This window comes from Cyprinodon tularosa, unplaced genomic scaffold, assembly GCF_016077235.1.
Source record: "Cyprinodon tularosa strain WSP-4 unplaced genomic scaffold, ASM1607723v1 ctg1268, whole genome shotgun sequence".
Classification (NCBI taxonomy): domain Eukaryota; kingdom Metazoa; phylum Chordata; class Actinopteri; order Cyprinodontiformes; family Cyprinodontidae; genus Cyprinodon; species Cyprinodon tularosa.
In genome coordinates, this window is record NW_024038079.1 from 33,068 (window position 1) to 54,544 (window position 21,477).

At 39.2% G+C, this 21,477-nt stretch overlaps 2 protein-coding genes across 2 annotated transcripts; both read right to left on the minus strand.

The window, feature by feature from the left end:
- Positions 1-3,098: 3,098 nt before the first annotated feature.
- LOC119777744 (interferon-induced protein with tetratricopeptide repeats 1-like) lies at positions 3,099-5,871 on the minus strand. Its single transcript, XM_038276742.1, has 2 exons — positions 5,660-5,871; positions 3,099-4,629 (listed from the first exon to the last, which is right to left on the minus strand). The coding sequence occupies exons 1-2, from the start codon at positions 5,662-5,664 to the stop codon at positions 3,594-3,596; spliced, it is 1,041 nt and encodes a 346-aa protein (XP_038132670.1). The 5' UTR covers positions 5,665-5,871; the 3' UTR covers positions 3,099-3,593.
- Positions 5,872-11,366: 5,495 nt separating this feature from the next.
- On the minus strand, positions 11,367-19,359 carry LOC119777741 (interferon-induced protein with tetratricopeptide repeats 1-like). Its single transcript, XM_038276741.1, has 2 exons — positions 19,306-19,359; positions 11,367-13,272 (listed from the first exon to the last, which is right to left on the minus strand). The coding sequence occupies exons 1-2, from the start codon at positions 19,357-19,359 to the stop codon at positions 11,962-11,964; spliced, it is 1,365 nt and encodes a 454-aa protein (XP_038132669.1). The 3' UTR covers positions 11,367-11,961.
- Positions 19,360-21,477: the final 2,118 nt, after the last annotated feature.

Here is a 21,477-nt window from a genome sequence, read left to right on the forward strand (position 1 = left end):
TGATTTTATATTGGATTAAACTGTTGTGTGTGTAGTGTTGTGTTTGTAGATGATGCCAATAAAAAAGAAAATAGACATAAGGAGCTATTTAAACAGTCAGAAAGTAGGCAATATAGGATGATGATAAAAGGCTGTGTTATATTTAATCCTTTACTCTTAAAAACACAATTGTATAATAGAAACATTATAGGATTGTAGGAAACACAGATATATTGATGCAGGGCAGGCTTAAGGTGAAGCAGCTGCCCTTCAGTGCTGCATTATGGAAGAAATGTCTTTGGAATGTTAACATAAAATTAGGGCTGTAACCAATGATTATTTTGCAAATCGATTAATCTTTGGAATATTTCAAATAAGCAAATATTTTACAAGACAATTTTTTTTACGAAATGAAACCAGGTGAAACAGAAACATTTCCTCTTGAGGAGTTCTGGATGGAGAATATTGACAGACAAATACTTTTTTTTAATCTTCAATGCAAAATGTTTACATATTTTTTACAATCTTGGTATAATTCCTGGTCTAAGTGGGTCGCTCTGTCGGCTAAAGGCACATTTTAGTGGCCCTATACTCCAGTTAATGATTAATCAATTACTAAATTACCGTAGTTGATTATTTAAATAGTCGATTAATATGATTAATTGTTTCAGCCCTAGTTAAAATACATGAAATGGGCTACACAGATTAACTACAGCCCGTATGAACAACTTGTATCGTAAAGTTAATATTTTAAATGCTCAGTGTCAGTTCCTATAATTCCAGTGCACATGTAAATACAATATATTTATTTGCGTCCCTTTAATGTATTATTTTGCATGATACAGAGACAGCATATCAGATAAAAAAAATAAGAGTGGGGTTTACCTCTGCACAATTCTAGATCTTCAAAAGAAAACACAGGATAAATCCACATATAACAGACATATTTAGACTATATTTGGTTAAATAGACACATATTTAACCAAATATAGTCGCTGGTAAGTTTAAATGCAAACCTTTTCCAAGTGGAAAAAAGTCCTAATTCCACATTCATCAGAGCCAGTGATGCTTTAAACATTGATAAACAGCATCTAGTGTGTGTAGGGCTTATAAGATTTGTATTAATATATCAAGAAATGCTGATGTACTCTTTAAAAAAAATGTGTCCTGATGCTTACATTAATCATAAAAAAATGCATGTTTTTTTCATAGGACCAATGACATCAGACCAATAAAACTGAAGACCAACAGTGTCTCTACCAAAGTTGAAATCAAACCTACGCCGTTGCTTTAGCAGAGTTTTCCTCCCCCAAAAGAAGCTTTCACTGTAGAAGGTATCATCAGATAATGCAATTATAAATTTTAAAGAATGATTTTTTCCCCCTCTCCTCTGTGTTGCTGAACAGTGCTGCAGAGGTTAAACATTGGGTTTATTCCCCTTTAGAGGTTGATGATTTTAGTGTTGCTATTTTCTCTGTACTTCCTTAGACAAAGCAGTCCCTTTGGAAGAGATAGAAATTAAAAATAGAAAGCTGGTTCCCAGGTTTAATGCAGAGCTCAGACATTTTAAATGCTAGGAAACATAAGAGAAAATAGCACTATACATGCCTACAGGAATTCTAACTAGTCTGGAAAAACAGTTTACTGCTATATAAAATGACCCTTCAGAAGGCAAGAGGAGCATATTTCTCCTCATTAATAAAGGAGAATAAGAATAAACCTAGGTCACTTTTTAATATAGTTCCCAAACTCATCCAGAGCTATAGCTCTGTTGAACCATCCATCCCATCTCCCATTCTTGAGTAGTAGTATGCTGATAATTATCAGCTATATCTTTCTATAAATCCTGATAAAACTAATCCTTTACACAGACCAGAGGCATGTCTTGAAGACAAAAAACCTGGATACCTGGATGAAAATTGTTGTCTTTGGACCGGTCTTTGAAAAAGAAGCTGATTAGTTGGTCACTTTATTTGGATGAGATTAAATTGATCTCAGACAATAAAGTAAAAAATCTTGGCGTTATCTCGTCCTTTCATCAACGTAATATTGAAAAAAATAGAAATATCTTAACCAGGGGTGATAGTGAGAAACTGGTCAATGCATTTGCTACTTCAAAGCTGGACACATTGCAATTCTTTGCTATCAGGAAGTCCACAAATTGTAGTTGAAAGCCTTCAGCTGATCCAAAATGCTGCACTAAAATAAAAAAGAGAGCTCATATCTCTCCTATCTTAGCTTCTATTCATTGGCATCCTTTTAAATCAAGATGGAATTTAAAATCCTCCTTCTCACATATAAAGCCTTAAATGGCCAATGGCTCCGTCTTAAATCAGAGATCTAATTGTGCCTTATGTTCCTAGCAGAGCACTTCGCTCTCACTGCAGGTTTACTAGTGGTTCCTACAATTCCTAAAAGTAGAATGGGAGGCGGATCTTTTAGTTATCGGGCTCCTCTCCTGTGGAACCAACTACCAGTTTTAGTCCATGAGGCAAACACCCTGTCTACTTTTAAAACTTTCCTTTTTGAGATGTGCATTGAGATTACATGTGTTGTGATTTGGCGCTACATAAATATGCCGAATTTAATGGAATCTAAGTCAATCTGAATCATCAAACAAAACAAATGTGTATATGCTGTGTTATCAACAACAGAGTTTCAGGTTGGAGTCCGTCTGCAAATAGAATTTTAGAAACTCCCTTTTGGGTAATAACTAAGGACACTGGCACCTAAAATTAAGTAAAAGTCATCTACATCTTTGTGTTCATTTGCTGACCAAGAAGGGCACCTTGATTCAGATGTAAACTCACCATCTGGAAAAATAATACAGATGCAACTCAGCATTTCTGTATAACTTACCATATCCCTTCCACGGCACCCCAAAATAAAGGACGATTTCATCTACCACAGTGGTGTTCTAAGAACCTTTATGATTACTTGGTCTGATCTTTCTGTGGCAGCACATTTATTCTCTTTTACACCTGGTAAAACAGGTGACCTTAGAATGGAAACATCAGTTGCATTGGTATTATTCTAAACAGTGATATCATCAGTCATCTTTTATTCTGAAAGTTAGAAAAGGCCAATAACCATCCAAAAAAAAGACTAAAAGATGTGCATTCAAAAAGAGGCAACCTTTATTGTAGATATTTCTCTCAATTAAAGGAGCAATTTTGTTGACTTCAAGAGACAAAAGGTCAGCTTCTTTCCCTCTTTGTTTTTTTAAATTGAAGATTATGAAAGCAATAAATGTTGCAAAATCACTACCAAGAGAAGTAATAAAGAGAAAAAATAATTAATGCATTGTAATGGGGAAATTATTTTATACTTTATTTGTCTTTTTAAAAACCGGAACTGCTGCTTTGGGTCAAGTCCTCAAAACCATCTCAACAATTTGAGAAGAACAACAAAATATATGTCCCACTATATATTTTAAATATAAAAAAATCCAGCAGTGAAATAAATGATCTTTGTGTTCACCCGGATTTTTCAACAGTAAATAACAAAACAAAGCAGGAATATATTGTGATTTCCCAGGATGCTATGAAATGTATGATTCTTCTGGTTATTTCTGAGTCTGACTTGAGTTTTGAGGGATTCTCCAGTTCTGTCGACTAACTGGATTCATTTTTAATCTCATCTAACTTTGCGTATAGATTTTTTAGAGTTATTTGGTCTTTAAGTTTAGATTCCCCATAGAGCTCCAACATTTCCTCCCAGAGAGTGATGGCTCGAGTGATTGTTCTTCTTGAAGTATTGGGATCGAAGCCTGGAGAAAAAATCTTCTTCACGTAGCAGATAGCTGCACATCTCTTTAAAACACGTGAGTCAGGATGTCTCTTCAGGGCCTCCTCAGCTAACTCAATAGCTTCATCTTTAGACATATAATTTCTGTACAGACGTAGTAGTGGGGTGATGCCATTGTAACGGCTTGTAGACCTCTGCAGGACCTTTTCAGCCAATCTTATAGCTTCATTCCGAATTTGTTCTCCTTTTGCAGCTCGTGCCTCCAAATAAAGAACAGCCACAAATAGGTTTTCTGGATCTTGTTCTGTGGCAGATCTCAGTTTCTCCAGGACATCAGGAGTCATTTTTTTCATGTTGCCCCAGAAGGCCTCTGCTGATAATATCACACAGCTGCTCTGCCATTCTATGTTTTCTGGCTGCATTTCTATGGCTCTCTGGAAGAGCTCGGCAGCCTTCTCCTTGTCAAACCTCATCAGGGCCCAGGCCTTCTCAGCACAGACCTCTGGGTGGAGCTCTCGCTCAGATGGAGCCGGGTATTTACTCATCAGAGCTTCAACCTTTGACAGATAATCCTGACTCTTCTCATCTTCACCCATAAGATGGTGCAGCCAAGCCAGATTCCCAAAGTTCACCATCAACCAGGGACCTTCATCAGAGTTTTTAAGCTGCTGGAAGGTCTTAGTGGCTCGGCTGCAGATGCTCAGGGCCTTTTCAGAGGAGCCTAGCTTGTACTGGAGGAATCCCTGCAGGTTGTAGATGTGACCCAGCCAGAAATTTCCCTCCTCTGTGTCGATGTCCTCCAGGGTGTGCAGTATAATAGTAAGTCTCTCAATTCCAGGATTGAGGTCCCAGTTGAAATGGCACTGCAGGGCCTCCAGTTTGTTCTTCAGACTCAGATTAGAACTGACGAGACAATAAACATGACAGAAATTAACCTGCAGCAGTAGAAATGTTACTTGTGTGTAACAGGTCAAAAAATAAAAGAGGTCAAAAAATGTGTTTAACCATTCTTGAACTTAAGGTCTTAATTAAGAACCAGGAATACAAAAAAAAAACTTTTTTTTTGTTAAGGACCCATAAAAACTGTCAAAATTCAATAACTAGAGCAGAAAAGTCTTTGTCTGCTTCAGTCACCAGTGTAAAAACTGATTATATATTTTACTAAGGGTGAAAAATTGCACAAAATATTTCTTGGTGTACAAATTCTGGTGTTTCAACTAAGATAAAAATTTAAATATTACATACCCTGATCACACAATAAATGGTGTAATAGGTGGAAATAGGTTGAATGAAAGATCTGTAAGTCTATGAATTTGTAAAATCAACTTTATCGTATGTAAGAGTAGTGAAACTTTATCATTGTTTTAATTTGCGTAAAAGTAAAAAGGGCAATGCTCTAAAACTACTCCTAAAAGTACTTTTTCTAAAAAGTTACTCAAGTAAATGTAACTGAGTAAAGTATTGTGTGAGCTCTACTAGTATGAATTATTATTTCAGCCTGACATCAGTGTTCATGTTTATCAATGTATGCATTTTTACAGATTCTCAGCTTTTGAGTGAATAGAATAGACACTTCACTACATAAATTCTTTTTACCTGAAATCTTTATATTGATATTTTATTGATAGATTTCATTCAATAAGCGTAGGAGTAGTCCCAGAGTCATTTTTAAGAACGAGAAAAAGAGTTTGTTGAAAGAGTGTGCCCCCCTGAAAACATGAAATGCCCGACTTTCATTTGTTTCTTCAGGCGGGTCTGTTCCAGTCATATGTTTCTGTCCGAGAAAAGATCAACATTGGTACGGTGAGCAGACAGATGTTTTTAAGAGAACTTTAAATAGAAACTGATCTGCTTCTGTTGATAATCCTGTATAAAGGTTATAATCAATGATTAAAAATCGGTGCAAGTAAATGCAGCAAAAAGAGCGACTCACCACATCCTCCAGCTTTTTGGTGTCTCTGATGATTAAAGCTTCCTCAGGCTTTGCTCTCTTATATTCTCTGAGGTGCAGCACCATAAAATTTTTTTTATCACAGTCCTCGGTGTTAATGACCTTAAGCTGAAGGTACAAACTCTTGTTTCTCACTAAATGGAAACTAACAGAAATCAAACTGTCACTAAGAGATTGATTCCCAACAAAATAATCACAGAGAACGTGACAGAGTTTCTGATTAGATATGTGCGTCTGTTCATAGTTTAATGCTTTTATAAGTAGGTCAGGAAAATTACTATCATGGAAACACATAACTTTTATTGCTGAGCTCTACCAGGAAACAGTAAACTTCTGCAACTTAGAAGATAAAAACAAAACAGTTTGTATTTCTGCTTGACTGAAAAACTGATTTTTACTTATTGGAGCCTTTTCTCGTATTGGATAAAAAATGTGAGCTTTTTCCTTTTAACTTGAAGCCAAACAGAAACCTTTAACTTATGTGTTTCAGTCAGATGTCAAAGACTGATATGTTGACATCTCTATGACCCTTCTGATATTTCAGGGCTTAGACTGAGACTAGACTTAGACAGATGTATTTGTCATTTTGTTTCCACAAGTTTTAAACTTTAGGTTACTTTCGTAACCCCGGTTCTCTGAGTAGCATGAGTGAGTGTCTCACATTGGGAACACCTCCAGCGTGACCTCATCAGAAGCTCCTTTCACATTATGCCAGCCAGGATTGGGTGGAAAATAAGCCTTTCAGTGTCAGACAGGACAAGGGCTGACACTGTGCTTCCAGTTATTCAAAAGAATGACCACCTCTTCCTTGCAACGTTAGAGCAAGGAGGGTGGTTTGGTGAGACACTCACTCATGCTACTCAGAGAATCGGGGTTACAAAAGTAACCTAAAGTTCTCTTTCAAAGCATTCGTTTCATGTCTCACATTGGGAACGAAAGATATCTCGTATTGCTCAGCAGATCCCACATTATGTGCCTGCTGTCTCCATTATCATTTATTTATATGTATTTAAATATATATATATATATATATATATATATATATATATATATATATATATATATATATATATATATATATATATATATATATATATTTATATATATATACATATATATGTATATTATTTTTGCTCCGTGCTTGGTGTTACGCTTAGAACTGAATGCGCCAGTGATGGAGCTGTGACATCCAGTTTGTAAAGCCGAGTAAACGTGTGAGATGACGCCCAGCTTGCTGCCGCACAAATCTTTTGCAGGGATACTCCTCTGAGTAGAGCCCATGGAGAAGAGCTTAAGCCCCTAGGAGAGTGGGCATGCAGGCCCTCTAGAGAATGATGTCCTTTTGAACTATAGGCCAAAGAAATTGCATCAGTTATCCAATGTGCAAGCCGCTGTTTGGAAACAGCTTTTCCATAATGATTTTTAGCCCAGGAGACAAACAACTGGTCACTCTTCCTGACCTGAATGGTCCTCTTCACATAAATCTGTAAAGCGCGCCCAGGACAGAAACTGTGTAGCCTTTCCTGTTCCTGTGATGAAAAAGGGGGAGGATGGAAGGCCATCAACTCAATGCGAGAATATGACCCCAACACTTTAGGCTCAAAAGCTGGGCTGGGAAGCAAAACTACTCTGGTCCCATCTAAAGAAAATTTCATGCAAGATGGATGCACTGATAAAGCGTGAATTTCGCCCATGCGCTTTGCAGAGACCAGTGCCATTATAGCGCTGTTTTTAGAGCTACTACCTTTAATTCCACCTGATCCAGTGGTTCATAGGGTGTGGCAGTAAGAGCAGCAACACCAGGGGTAGATCCCACGATGGAGCAATTGGTCTTGAAACAGGGAGCTTCCTTCGAGCTCCCTGCATAAAGCCGCACATCAAGGGATGTTGGCCAACGGTTCTTCCCTCAAAGCCTATGTGGCAGGCCGAGATCTCCACCAAGTAGACCTTAATAGTGGAAAAAGCTTTCCCTTTATCAATCAGGCTCTGTAGGAAAGCTAAAATCACAGCCAGAGAACACTGAAAAGGTACATCTTGCATCTCTGAGCACCATTTTTCAAAAACTGACCATTTATACCCATACAGAGATCGTGTTGCAGGAGCCCTAGCATCCTGTATCGTCTCAATAATATTTTGTGGAAGCCCTACCGATTGTAGGCTAAACTACTCACAGGCCAGGCCCATAGAGCCAGTCTTTCTGGGTGGGGGTGAAAAATCTGTCCTCGTGCCTGAGACAGCAGATCCCTGCGTACAGGGAGTGACCATGGTTCCTGCCAGAGGAGCTGTGTTATCTCTGCTAACCAATGCTTCGCTGGCCAATTGGGTGCGATGAGGATCATTGTATGACCCTCTGCTCGTACCCTGGCTAGTGTAGGTGAAATGAGAGCTATTGGGGGAAACGCATACAGCAGAGTGTGAGGCCAGTGGTGGGCTAGCGCATCTACCCCCAGAGGTGGGTTCCGATCATGCAGGGAGAAGAACAGGGGACACTGATTGTTCTCTTGAGAAGCAAAAAGGTCCACGGATGGTTGACCGAACCGCTGCCAGACCATCCTCACCACATCTGGGTGGAGTTTCTACTCCGCATACATGGGATTAACCCTGGAGAGAAGATCTGCTCCACAGTTCAACACTCCCTGTACATGGGTGGCCCTCAAAGACAGGGAATGTCTGCTGCTCCAAATGATTAGTTTGTGAGCCAGCGTGTGGAGCCTTAGTGATCTCAGCCCCCCCTGCCTGTTGATATAAGCCACCACTGTTGTGTTGTCTGTTCTGATCAGCACATGGTGAGCTCTCAGGATGGGAATAAAATGCTTTAATGCTAGGTTAACAGCCTTCAGCTCCAAGTAATGTATGTGCTTGGACTGCAGTTTTGGACCCCAGGTTCCATTCACCATGTTTCTGTGGAAAGATAAAATACACAAGGACTCAGGAACCTGGGAGATCATCCTTTGGTTTGCTTTTTATTTACTTTCCTAAAATACAGTTACAAGTTAAAGTGAATTAGTCATACAATAATAATTCAAACCATCATATTTATGTATATTTACCTTTACTAAACACACCTCGGCTGAGCCTTAAAAATATATGTTTAAGAAGGTTTCTTATTTGAATTGAGAAAGCATCCTGGAGAGGTGGCGAAACGTCTTCAAATCTTGAAAACCAAGTCCAGTGGATATTTTTTGAATTTTTACGGAATGACTATGACCTGGATGACTGAGAACCTACATCAGCAAGGTTTCTTATCAGTTATCATTAATTTAGTGATACAATTGTAAGGTACTGTATTCGGACCCAAGATTCAACCACGACAGGTCAGTGACGTTTAAAGGATTTATTGAAACAGCAGAGTACAAACAGCGCTGGGTCTCGATTGTGCAACTCTCGATAACAGGCTGGAACGTCCTAGAGGTCGAGGGACAGATAAAAGGCTGCAGTGGAAGGTTAGAACTGAGGAGTTGACAAAGGACTAACCTGGTAACGAGAACAACCAGAGCGCTGAGTTTCAGCCAGAGACAGGCAGGAGGCTTCGGGGTCAGGGGTGTCGGCTTGTTTGTGTTATCCAAACTGGACTTCCATCTTCCAGGTCCCTGAGTGAAGCTCTAGTGTCAGCTCACGCAGTCCACTGGATCTCCCCATAAAGCTCAGCATACCGTCTCGCTAATCAGCAGTCTAAAGACTGACAAACTTCATCTATCTCCACTCCACTACCAGTTTCAAGCTTGGGGGGAAACAGCCCTATTCTTTGCTCCTGTTCATGCATATCTATCAAAATAAAGCGCTATGTTTCCTGTGGAGGTCTGAGAGCCAAAGACGATGTAATTGTATCAATAAATTGTTCCTAGTTGTCTTTTCTCTTTGTGTGAGTTTTTTTCAGATTGAAAATGTATATGTTAATTGAGCATAATAATACAGATGTGCCAAAAGTGCTAAATTGATGATGTAATATAAATCTATTGATTACACTGTCATGGTTTACTTAATGCATATCAATTTCAAGACTGAATTGAGTTCATGTCTGTTAATGCTATAGTATTTGTCTATTTGCAAATTGTGAATGATGCTATATACTTTGCTGCTGTGTCTGTGCATTAGCCTTTAAATCTGACATAGATTGACAATAGAGCTAAATTACTGAACCATTTTAATAACTTCAGAGAGCTTTACTTTCTACACAAAGTCAAATAAATTTGCAAAATAACAGGCACACACAAACACATACACTATCCAGTGACTGAATACCTTTAATAATGTAACTTACACATGTAGTGTTAATTCACATTCAAATATACATATATATACCTTTATTCGTCAGTATAACATGCAATATATTTCAGCAATTGACTTTTTCAAATGAGAAATACACCAAACACTACAAAAACTTCACCAGCATCACCCATTCAATCAGAAATGACTACATTGATATTTCAGTGAATTACTTTCTATTTACTCTACTTTCTATTTTCTTACGTTAGACACAATGTCAATGCTAACTCAGTAAATATATTCGAGTCGGTCCGAGATAGTAAACCTAATGTTAAGCTACATACTATACTACAGGAAATATATAGATCGACGTATATATGGTTTGTACATCCACTGACTGTAAAATGACCTGTGAAATATCTTCCCACAGCCAGAAAACTGCTTGTTTTTGCAGCCAAAGGTTACTATGTAGGCATTTTTATAGCGCATCTCCTTGAGAGTGGGGAGTACCAAGATGGCGGCAGGTGACTTAACTTTTTTCGAGCTATCAGCAATCCAGTGAATAAATAGAGATCTGTGGCGTAGGGTGACATAAAATATAAAATTTGCCCCTTTCTTAAAACAAATGTACATGGTCAAATTCTACTATTTAAGAGGACATTCCATTTTGGAATTAATCAGTTTTTTTTTCTTCTTATACCTAACTTATGATGAAGATGTGTGATGAAGATGCAGCAAACCGGTGGAACTTACATTTAAATGCAAACGTTTCCTACACCATCAAGCCACTGTTACACCTGCTGCCAAATTTCGAGCCTCGCTATTTAAGGGCTGAATGCTCCACTTATCCTACTTAATGTGGTAGACCCTCCATGGGAACCTGCAAACGGAGGGTTAGTGCTTAGGGGCCGGTTTGGGAGTGGGACTACAAGTGCCGCAGAAGCCTGTTAATTATTCTCACACCCGACTTTAATTCTAAAACATGCAAGGCAATGGTACTTGAGGACCAGCATTGAAAATCACTGGTTTAAAGAACTGAGGAGGAAAAGCAATGAAAATGCAGACAGAGAGCTTTAAACAGGGAAGAAATGGGTGGACACAAAAACAGCTCAAGCTTGTAAAGATTTTAGGTTTCAACTATCATCCACTTGTGCCTAATATATCAACAACCATCTTCAAGATGTTTCATCACTAAGTCCTCGCTCAATATTATTTTCTGCAGATTTCTATTATTTTTCTCAATTTCTATGAACTTGCTTCAGATTTAATTTTTCAAAATTTTCAGTCATGTTGTTCTCAGTGACAGATTATTTCCTTGTTTATTTGATGGGGATTTCAGTTATAATATAATATGATATTGAACTGAATTGATATTGAAAATTATCAATGTATTTCAACATTTTAAATAAATAATTTATAAGCTTTGAAAAAAAAAGAACCTGCAGTAAATCTTTTAATTGTATTCTAAATAATGCATCTTAGAATTCAAAAGGCCTGAGTATGAACACTGCAGAACTACATCTGGCTGCAGATCTACCTGTAGGTTGTGATTTCCTTAATAACCTCTGCCAAGGAAGTTATCTTTTAAGGAGAGTTTGTGTGTCTTTGTGTGTCAGGATTATTTGAAGAGTTATAGACGGATTTGAAATGAGTCTTTATCAGAGGTGTCCCTCATGCAAAGTAACAATCTATCAAAGGTTGGTGATGATCCACATCATAATCTGGATACAGGATTTTTTTATTTAAGATTCTCCAACATTGTGGGGTTTTTGGTGGAACAGTAGTTCCCCACTAAACCAGAGAGTGGCAGCAGTGACTATTGACAGCCTCAGCATTGGAATCGAAATGTCCAGAGGCATTTTATTGAGAAAAAAAACTTTGTTTATTAGCAGGATCAATTGCAAGCTTGAGAACATATTTTATGGAACAAATCATTAAAAATTGCCAATGATCCAGATCCTATTCAAGTTTTAGCTGTATGTGTAAGTCACAATTTGGTTCAAAATGTGCTGCTTGCAGAGGTCTGCGCTCTCAGATTGCTTTTCTAGAATTCACTGATTCTGTGTTTCAGGCTGATTTTACAGGCCAGTCAGAAGCTTTTTGATCCGTTCACAAATTTCACGGTCTTTGATTCTGTCCAAGGTCTTCTTTAGCTCTGTGACGCTTGTCTCTCGATACTTGGATTCTATTGGGATCTCTGCTGCCATCATGTGGTACTTTAAAGACCCACGACTATCCTTCTTATTGAAGAATGAATATTTTGCATAAGAATTGTAAAGCATCTGTTTTTCTGCTAAATCGAGGTCTTTTCTATCCAGTAGCTCTTTATAAATCTTATTAGCTTCCGGCTTTCCTGCCTTTGCTAATAACTTTGCTAAATTTAGTTGATCTCTAGGATTAGATTCACCATAAGAATCAATCACTTCCCTCTGAAGTTTGATTGCTCTATTGATTTCTCTGACTGGAGGATTGTAGTCTGGAGAAAGAATCCTTTTAGTCAAACAGGAGGAAACAATTCTCTTTAAATAACGTGAGTCAGGATGTCTCCTTAGGGCCTCTTCAGCTAATTCAAGTTCTGCATCTTTAGATATATAATTCCTGTAAAGACGCAGTAATGGTCTCATTCCATTGTAACTGCTTGGAGACCTCTTTAGTACCCTTTCAGCCAATGCTTGAGCTTCATTCTGAATTTGTTCTCCTTTTGCAGCTCGTGCCTCCAGATAAAGAGCAGCAACATATAAGTTGTCTGGATCTCCTTCTGTGGCAGATCTAACTTTTTCCAAGACATTGGGAGTCCTGTCTTTCATGTAAAGTTTGAACGTATGTGTTGATAATATGGCCCAGCTGCTCTGCCATTCCACGTTTTCTGGCTGCATTTCTATGGCTCTCTGGAAGAGCTCGGCAGCCTTCTCTTTGTCAAACCTCATCAGGGTCCAGGCCTTCTCAGCACAGACCTCTGGGTGGAGCTCTTCTTTAGTTGGAGCTGGGTATTTTCTCATTAGAGCTTCAATCTTTGACAGGTAATCCTGAGTTTTCTCATCTTTACCCATAAGATGGTGCAGCCAAGCCAGATTCCCAAAGTTCACCATCAACCAGGGACCTTCATCAGAGTTTTTAAGACGTTTGAAGGTCTCAGTGGCTTGGCTAAAGAAGATCAGGGCCTCTTCAGAGGAGCCCAGCTTGTACTGGATGAATCCCTGCAGGTTGTAGATGTGACCGAGCCAGACGTTTCCCTCCTCTGTGCCGATGTCCTCCACAATACTCTGTATAACAGTAAGTCTGCAACTTCCAGGATCAAGGTTCCAGGTGAAATGGCACTGCAGGGCTCCCAGTTTGTTCTCCAGACTCTGAGCAGAACTGATGAGACAATGAACATGACAGATATTAACCTGCAGCAGCAGAAATGTCACATATTGTGGGTCACAGGAAAAGAAATGTAGTAAAAAGATCAGTTTCATTGTTCCTGGAACATCCAGGCTTTTATTTAATGTAGCTCTTGGTTATTTCTGTCATTTCCAGCATCTGAAGTAGAGACTGACACGGGAGTGGATTTTCACTCCTGTCCCGTCCCACTCCCACAGAAAAAAATGGTGTCCCGTCCCGATCCCGGGCCAGAGTAGAAATCTAAATCCTGTCCCGTCCCACTCCTGGTGAAATTACTCCCACTCCCATCCCGCTCCCATTCAGAATGACTCCCGCTCCTGCACCACTCCCATTCTTGTTGTTTTTGAGCGCGGGTGAAAAACTCAGAGCGGAAGTTACTATTGGTTTGCTCCCGCTCCCATCTGCTCCCGTTAATGTTTAATCCTGTACCGTCCCAATCCCGTGATCGTTACTAATACTGACTCCCATCCCACGGGAATCCCACAGGAATCCCGTGACCCGTGGGATTCCCGAAAAAATGTCAGTCTCTAATCTGAAGCTCTGATCCTGCTCCAGGTTTTTAGTCACATGGTTTTATGATTAGAAGATTTTCTGTACAATCCGCTGATGTCATGATATTTGAAATCAGCAATCAGGTAAAATTGTGCTTTGGCTGAAAAGTCTTTTGGAATCAAAACAAAGCTTGATACTGACTGTAAAATGTTCCAGAGATTAAAAAAATCATCATCAGCTCTAGACTCATGTTGAAAGCAAAATAATTAAAGTTTTCTGGGTATTTCATTTGACAAACCAACACATAGTGGAACCAAGCTGTAAGGAGAAGGAGGGTTTTCATCTTCTAGGTTTCAGTCTAAACCAGGAGAAAAGCAAACAGGTGAAAGAAGGAGCTCTGGACCTCATGGAAAAACTTATAAACTGATCTTCAAAAGAATTCAGTGTATTATAAGACATCCAAATATATTTTCATCCAAACAACATGTTTATATAATGTTCAAAGTGATTTATGTGCTCAAACTTTCTTCTGCGTGTGCCTTCAGGACCATCAAACATTCTGATGAACAAATGTAAATAGCAACTGCTAAGCGACTTATGAAACCTGAAAGCAGGTCCAGCTGTTTCATCTTTAATTAGTGTGTTTTAAAGGCAGGTGTAGGAGCAGAAAAAGACAACATTTTCTATAGATGTTTTTGTTGACTGTTAGATTTGGCTTCTAATTTCAGGGGTTTCTGCATTTTTAAATGGCAGCATTTTCTTTGTATTTGTTTTTTCTGCTGTTTAGAAGTTTGCATAATACATGTGTTTGCTGTTCTTCTTGCACAATGCTGCGTGTTTGCACATGTCTACCAGCACAGTTTTTACTTTTATTTGTAGCATGTATACTCATGTTACATGCAATGTACATTATTTATTGTTATTATTGACTTTTAAATCATTTTAAATGTTTCTTCCATGTTCATTGGTAAGAACTTTATCGTTCTTTGCAGACACTCAAATTCTGGTTGTATCACACATTATTTTTTTATATCAATGGAGCAGAATCAGTTCACTTGCCATTTTTGTCCTTCACCCACAACACAATCACTTATTGCAAATGCCTTTGTTCCCCCACCCACTTACTTTAGACCCTTTTTTTGTGAACTCAGGATCTTTATGTAGTTGGAACTAACAATTACTAAAAACTAATCATGCCATCCCTGTGGTGGCACCATCATCATGTGGGGATGCTATTCTTAAGCAAGAACAGAAGAGCTGCTCAGAGTTGATGAGAAGATGGATGGATAGACGGACGGATGGATGGACGGATGGATGGATGGATAGACGGACGGATGGCGCTAGCCATTTAACAGTCTTTTTCACTATAAACGCCAAACAAAGACCTCTCTTAATTAACTTCCAGGCCCTTTGTAAGACACAGCAAGTTTATTTATGTAGCACATTTCTGTCCAATGCAAAAGAAAGCTGCATTTTCGTGGCAATACAAATAATCAAAGAGAAAAAAAACAAATAATCAAAAGAAGTGTTTATATGCAAAAGATAAAATTAAATATACTTTATGTAACCCAAAAGGATTACTGTTTCTGCGAATTTGACGTCAAGCATGTCCACATTGAACGGGTCCAATCTAGAAAACAATCAAAGCGTTATAATCCAGGTGGGTTTTGTGGATCCTCAGAAGTGTCCAGCATTAAGCTCAACTCTGAAAACAATAGCGACCTCACATGAGGCGACGAAGGTAAAAAAAAAATAGAGTAAATGAAAAATCCTTGTTTTCTACACACTCGAGCTACAAGAATAAGAAGAGTGAGGGCTGCAGTTCTGTGGTTGGGCTACAGGTGGCAGCATGGAAATGTCTCTCAAAATAGTGAATGCAAAAGCAACAAAGATATAAGAAACTGCCCCAATTTCATCTTATTTTATTGTCCTAATTAAAAGGATTTTCTATCTACAGCAGCATCTGTAAATTCAGATGAGTTTTTAGAAGTTGTACAGATGTGAAGGATGTTTGGTTTTGATAACAGTTAATAATTCTATTCATTAAATGAATCCATCTTTTATTAAAGTTTACCTATAAAATATGTGTATTAGTTAATAAAGTACTTGTTTGTATATTTATTTTCTTTTATGAAAAAGTTTAGCGGACCTCAGTAGTTTCTAAACTCTTGCTACGGTCCTGCACACACCTAATGTGCATTAATACTGCTGCATGAACAGTTGAATCAATATGTGCTGTTGAGTTTAACCTTTGCACCCTGCAGGGATAAATGATTATATAAAGGCTACTTTAACAGATGCCAGGAAACATTTAATTTGACGCACATTTGAGAGTTTTCAGTTATGACTTTATTTGTGACAAACTGTGATAACTTTTCATAACAATTCTAACTTTCACAAAATGATTCATACAGCCTATTTGAAGTGATATTTGTTGGTGAGGTGTTTCTCTCCTCAGTAAATGTATAAAATGCATATGCAGAAGTCATGTCCTGTTCTCCATGCCGACCACAATTTGGTGCTGCACCTGCTGCATGAGCGGGAAACAGGTCCTCACTTTCTGTGGAAGGCCTCATAAACCACTCACACTCATACCTAATTGCTTTCAGATGGGGCTAAATATGGCCGACCCTCTGGAGGTTTACGCAAATGAAGTGAGAAGTAGGTGGGGCGAGACAGTAGCCATTTATTGGGAAAGCTGTGCAGCTGCCATCAACACCTTTGTTTATAGATGTTGGAGATCGGCCTGTTTTCCAGTGTAGTCCTGTTTCTCTGACTGTGACTGACTGGATGTGCTCTCTTTATCCTCTGACATGGGAGTTGGCTCAGAGCTCATCTGCCTGGCTGTGTGTTTCCTGGATGGAGCCGCCTTTTACAATTTCCTTTTGTATCTCTGGTTCCTTCTCCTTGAAACTCAGTCAGCGAAGGCAAAAATATACAAAGGCTTAAAATGGAATAAAAATGAGTGTGCCTCATCAGGCTAAAGTAGAAGAACAATTTGACGTAGCTTTGGAGTCAGTGGGTCACATTACCTGGAAGCTATTGAAGAAAAGTCCCAACTTTTGCCTTTAAAAATATCTTAAAAATTTAAAATAGCATAAAATTGCATAAAAGCAAGTGTGCCTTACTTGTTATCTATTGGCATGATTTTATATTAGTTTGGTCTTAGCTGGTCCAAAGATAAGGAATTTATTGATTTATGTTTCCTAAGAGTTCTTGGTTTGTTGACGTCCCTAAATGCACCACCTCGTGTAAGAGGAGGGAGCAGCTGAGAGACGCTGGCCGACACGGATCGACCGTTTGTTAAATCCAGCTGACTCCGCGGAGATTGATTATCCAGCTTCAAACTATGGGGCCAAAATGGTAGCTTTAATATTTGCAAATGTGTGTGGAGAGTTGTGTGTCTGTATCTCGATGTGTGTGTGTGCAGTGGGATTTGAAAATGTGTAAATAAATCTGTAAATGTGTGAGGAGATTTGTGTGTCTGTACAACAATCTGCAAATGTGTAAAACTACTTGTGTGTAATCCGTTTTGCAAATGTGTAAAAAATCCACAAATCTGTATTCAGATCTGCAAATGTGTACTGAGATTTGCAAATGTGTAAAAAATCCACAAATCTGTATTCAGATCTGCAAATGTGTACTGAGACTTGCAAATGTGTAGATCAATCTGTAAGCACACACAGAGACACTTGTGTCTGAAGTATTTTCGCTTCAAGACCCAGAAATACAGACAAATCATTGGTTACAAGTCAAGTGGTTTTTTGGTTGGCTCTCTTTACACACGTGATTTTTGCTACTCTTCTGCCGCGTGAGATGCACAAATGCGTAGAAGGATTTGTATGTGTATTTTCGCGATTTGTAACCCCTTGCGCAGGCTCGCAGGCTCACATGCTGCCCTGACCGCAGGCTCACAGACAGCCTCTACCTTTTTTTTTTCCTCCGCTGCGGGAGTTGATGTGACAAGGATGATATATTGATACCATTCAGTAAGGAAAAAATTTAATCTATTATTAAACAAAAGGTTACGGAAAGATGGCAGAAGCTGTGGGAAGAGCATAGAACTGGAAGTTGGCTTTAGAGTATTCAAAGGAAAATTGGTGAAATGAGGAGAACGGAAAGGAATAAAAAAGAGGTTATATCTAGATTAAGTTTCGGAAACACGGGGTTAAATGGAAACTTATTTAGAATGGGAACAGGAGGTTGTGGTTTTTGTTATCAAGGGGAGACGGTGGAGCATGTTTTGTTGTTTTGTTTTAAATATTCTATGGAGAGAAGGGTTACAAGAAAATAAATTACAGTTAAATATACAAGATATTTTGGGGGAAAAAAATCTACTTATGATTATTTTTGTAATTTGATAAACAATCTTGAAAAAACGAAATTGGTGGAAAGGATATAAGTTTATTTATGTAAATATTGTTAATATTTATTTTTATTTTTCAGTGGGAAAATACATAGCATCCCGATCCACACTCCACTGAAGTAGATGGTGGTAATGCACATCATAAAGTTGCTTGCCAACCGCCATAAAACAGAAGCAGAAGAAGAAACAGTTTTACTAATGCAAACTATAGAAAAAATTAAAGAAATATACTTACAGAAAGCTGACGGGATTCCATTGCTCTCAACTTAGCAGGTACAACCCCTAGGACCCCAGTAACGTCACGTACTGTACAATACCGCCAACTGGTGGTATGTGGCTGTATGTGAAGCAAGTTGTGCTGAACTGTCGCAGCAGAGAGAGGCTGTCTGTGAGCCTGTGAGCCTGCGCAAGGGGTTACAAATCGCGAAAATACACATACAAATCCTTCTACGCCTTTGTGCATCTCACGCGGCAGAAGAGTAGCAAAAATCACGTGTGTAAAGAGAGCCAACCGAAAAACCGCTTGACTTGTAACCAATGATTTGTCTGTATTTCTGGGTCTTGAAGCGAAAATACTTCAGACACAAGTGTCTCTGTGTGTGCTTACAGATTGATCTACACATTTGCAAGTCTCAGTACACATTTGCAGATCTGAATACAGATTTGTGGATTTTTTTACACATTTGCAAATCTCAGTACACATTTGCAGATCTGAATACAGATTTGTGGATTTTTTACACATTTGCAAAACGGATTACACACAAGTAGTTTTACACATTTGCAGATTGTTGTACAGACACACAAATCTCCTCACACATTTACAGATTTATTTACACATTTTCAAATCCCACTGCACACACACAAATCGACTTATTGAATACATCATGTGATGCTAACATACAGTCACTCCCTAATGTGACTGTGGGTGGTTTTTGGCCTGGAGTTGATGTCATCAGACGGTGCCCAACCTTCACAGGGTGTTTCGACCCTTAACCGCTACACCCTCCAGCTGGCGGGTCAGCAGTGGTGGCCAGGTCACTGCCCATCATCTCCAGGCCTCCAGCCCCCCTCCTCCCTCTTAAACCACAACCAGCATGAGGCTCTCTCTGCTGCCTCCCCAATCCTGCGCACAGCTGTCTTCCTCTCCTTGCCAGATATTCCAAGTGCAGTGAGCACAGACCACATTGACTGTGCTGGGAATCCTCTGCATCCGACCTCCACTGGAAACAGCCATGCTTGCCAGCCTTTGTCTTTGCAGAGATACAGACACACAACTCTCCACACACATTTGCAAATATTAAAGCTACCATTTTGGCCCCATATCAAACCAACTTCACCGTGGTGCTGACGGCTCGGTTCTGCTGCACAGTAGTCAACCAAAATCTCTGACGATTTTAAAATCTTCCCGGACATTTTTTTAGGCATGAAAACTAGGGTATGTCCGGAAAAAAGGGGATGTTTGGCAGTGGCGGCCGGCCCATAGGGGGCGCTGGGACACCGCCCTCCCTGATAAGAAGAAACGTAAAATATATTTTTAGAAATTAACTCATAAATGTCAGTTGTACTCTCTAGAGTGTGTACCTATAAGCAAAACAAATTATATAAACTATATTTCCCTATCTACTGTCATTAATTTGTGGATTTCCACAGACAGACTCCTACCGTCTCTGTCTTGGGGCTCTGATTAGACTGCCCCACATTTGCAGAGAATCTGCCAATCATGTACTATTGCTAGGTGAATTTAATGGCCAATCAGCGTCTCAGAATTTTATGGTCTTGGGGCTCTGAAAATACTGCCCCTTAACAGGCTTCTGCACCCAAGCACAGGTGCAGACAATTAGAGGGACGATGGCGAACGTAACAAGCGAGATGCAGCTTCCACCAAATTCGGTGAGATCCTTATTATTCTACCCGTTTGCCAGAAGAACATCCCTGTTGTAGGGTAGGAAAATTTCATGTCATGGTTATTGTGAGTGTGACGAATCCACCTCGTCGCTTAAAACAACCTCTAACTTTGCGTGCCACACACACATCCCTGTTATACTGTGCTTGTGAGGACCAATACGGTCGCGCTGAGCCCAGTAGCTCCATTAACTTAAAACACACAAGCTGTTCCTGGTTACCTGCTGGCGTATTGAGGGTGCACACTTAATATTTCAGTGGGGTTAGCAGTGTGTGTGTGTGTGTGTGTGTGTACGTGTTTATGCTACGGGGACTTGTCATCTTCAGTCTGGCGGCGTCTTTGCTGGGTTCAAACCCAGTTTGGTGTAATTGAATAAGGCAATGAACCTGTGTAAAGGAATTAAGTTGTAAAAATGATTTGTTTTTGTACATCAATTGTTTTTGGAGGTAATATATGGACAAAACTGATTTATGAGAAGAAATCAGAAATAAGAGAGCCTGAGGGTAGGGGCTTAAACTATTTAATGAGGGCTGTGGGAAGAAGAGCGGCCATTTTTGTTTTCTGTTTCTTTGTTACATTGCTGGTAACTGGAGGGAGGCTAAAGCCCAGAGTACATGGTATATGTTTAGTTTCTTTTGCACCCTGTTTTGAGTTTTTGAGCTCAATAAATCACCAACACCGGTAACCCGACTGAGCCTGGATTCTTGGAGGCCAAAGAACCCCGTCACAGTGACCCAAATCATCACTGTTACTGTTATTATATAGTAAATTAAATCATTACTGTTAAATTGTATTTCATTTCCAATGGTTTATTTGAATGCTTATTCCGGATTAGTTGGAGACATACACGAGGCTATATCCGCCCCACCAAAAATATTTTTCACCAGCCACCACTGATGTTTGCTCACCCTATTATGAAAGCGTTCGGGTTAAATAACTGTAGGTCCATCAAAATGAAAAAATGAAATTAATTAAATAAGTTGCAGAAACTAAGATAAGAGAGCCGGAATTTAAAGGATGCAGCCCGCCAAAATAAAAGCATAACAGGAAATGTCCATACAGCAGCTGGAGCTATGAGACTTGTGTTACAACATGCTGCTGACGGAATGCTGACTAACCAGAAGCTAAAACCCACTTTCGCTGGGCTTCTATCAGACAATTAAAATATTATATAACCTGACATCTACCTGAGAAACATTTACCGAGGTGAAATTAAAAATAGACAATTTAATCGCCTTTCACATACTGAACCATGATAAAGTGAAGAGAAAACAGATGAAGAAAAAGTACAATCAGACTAATAAAAATCTTGTTTATACAGCTCTGATCTCACCTCATCTTCCCGCTGCCTTCTGTTCCTATGAAGCTTTTTGGTCGTTCTGGAGTTTCTGACGGTCGCTGAGATGCAGACTGCTACTCCGCAGCTCGCGCTCATATGGCAGGCCGTTT

Bases quoted from the DNA above. Each gene is read 5' to 3' on its own strand.
- LOC119777741 (XM_038276741.1), bottom strand. From the start codon at position 19,359: ATGGCTGTTTCCAGTGGAGGTCGGATGCAGAGGATTCCCAGCACAGTC. The intron at 13,273-19,305 runs GTCTGTGCTCAC...CTGCTGCTGCAG, and splicing joins TTCCCAGCACAGTCAATGTG to GTTAATATCTGTCATGTTCA.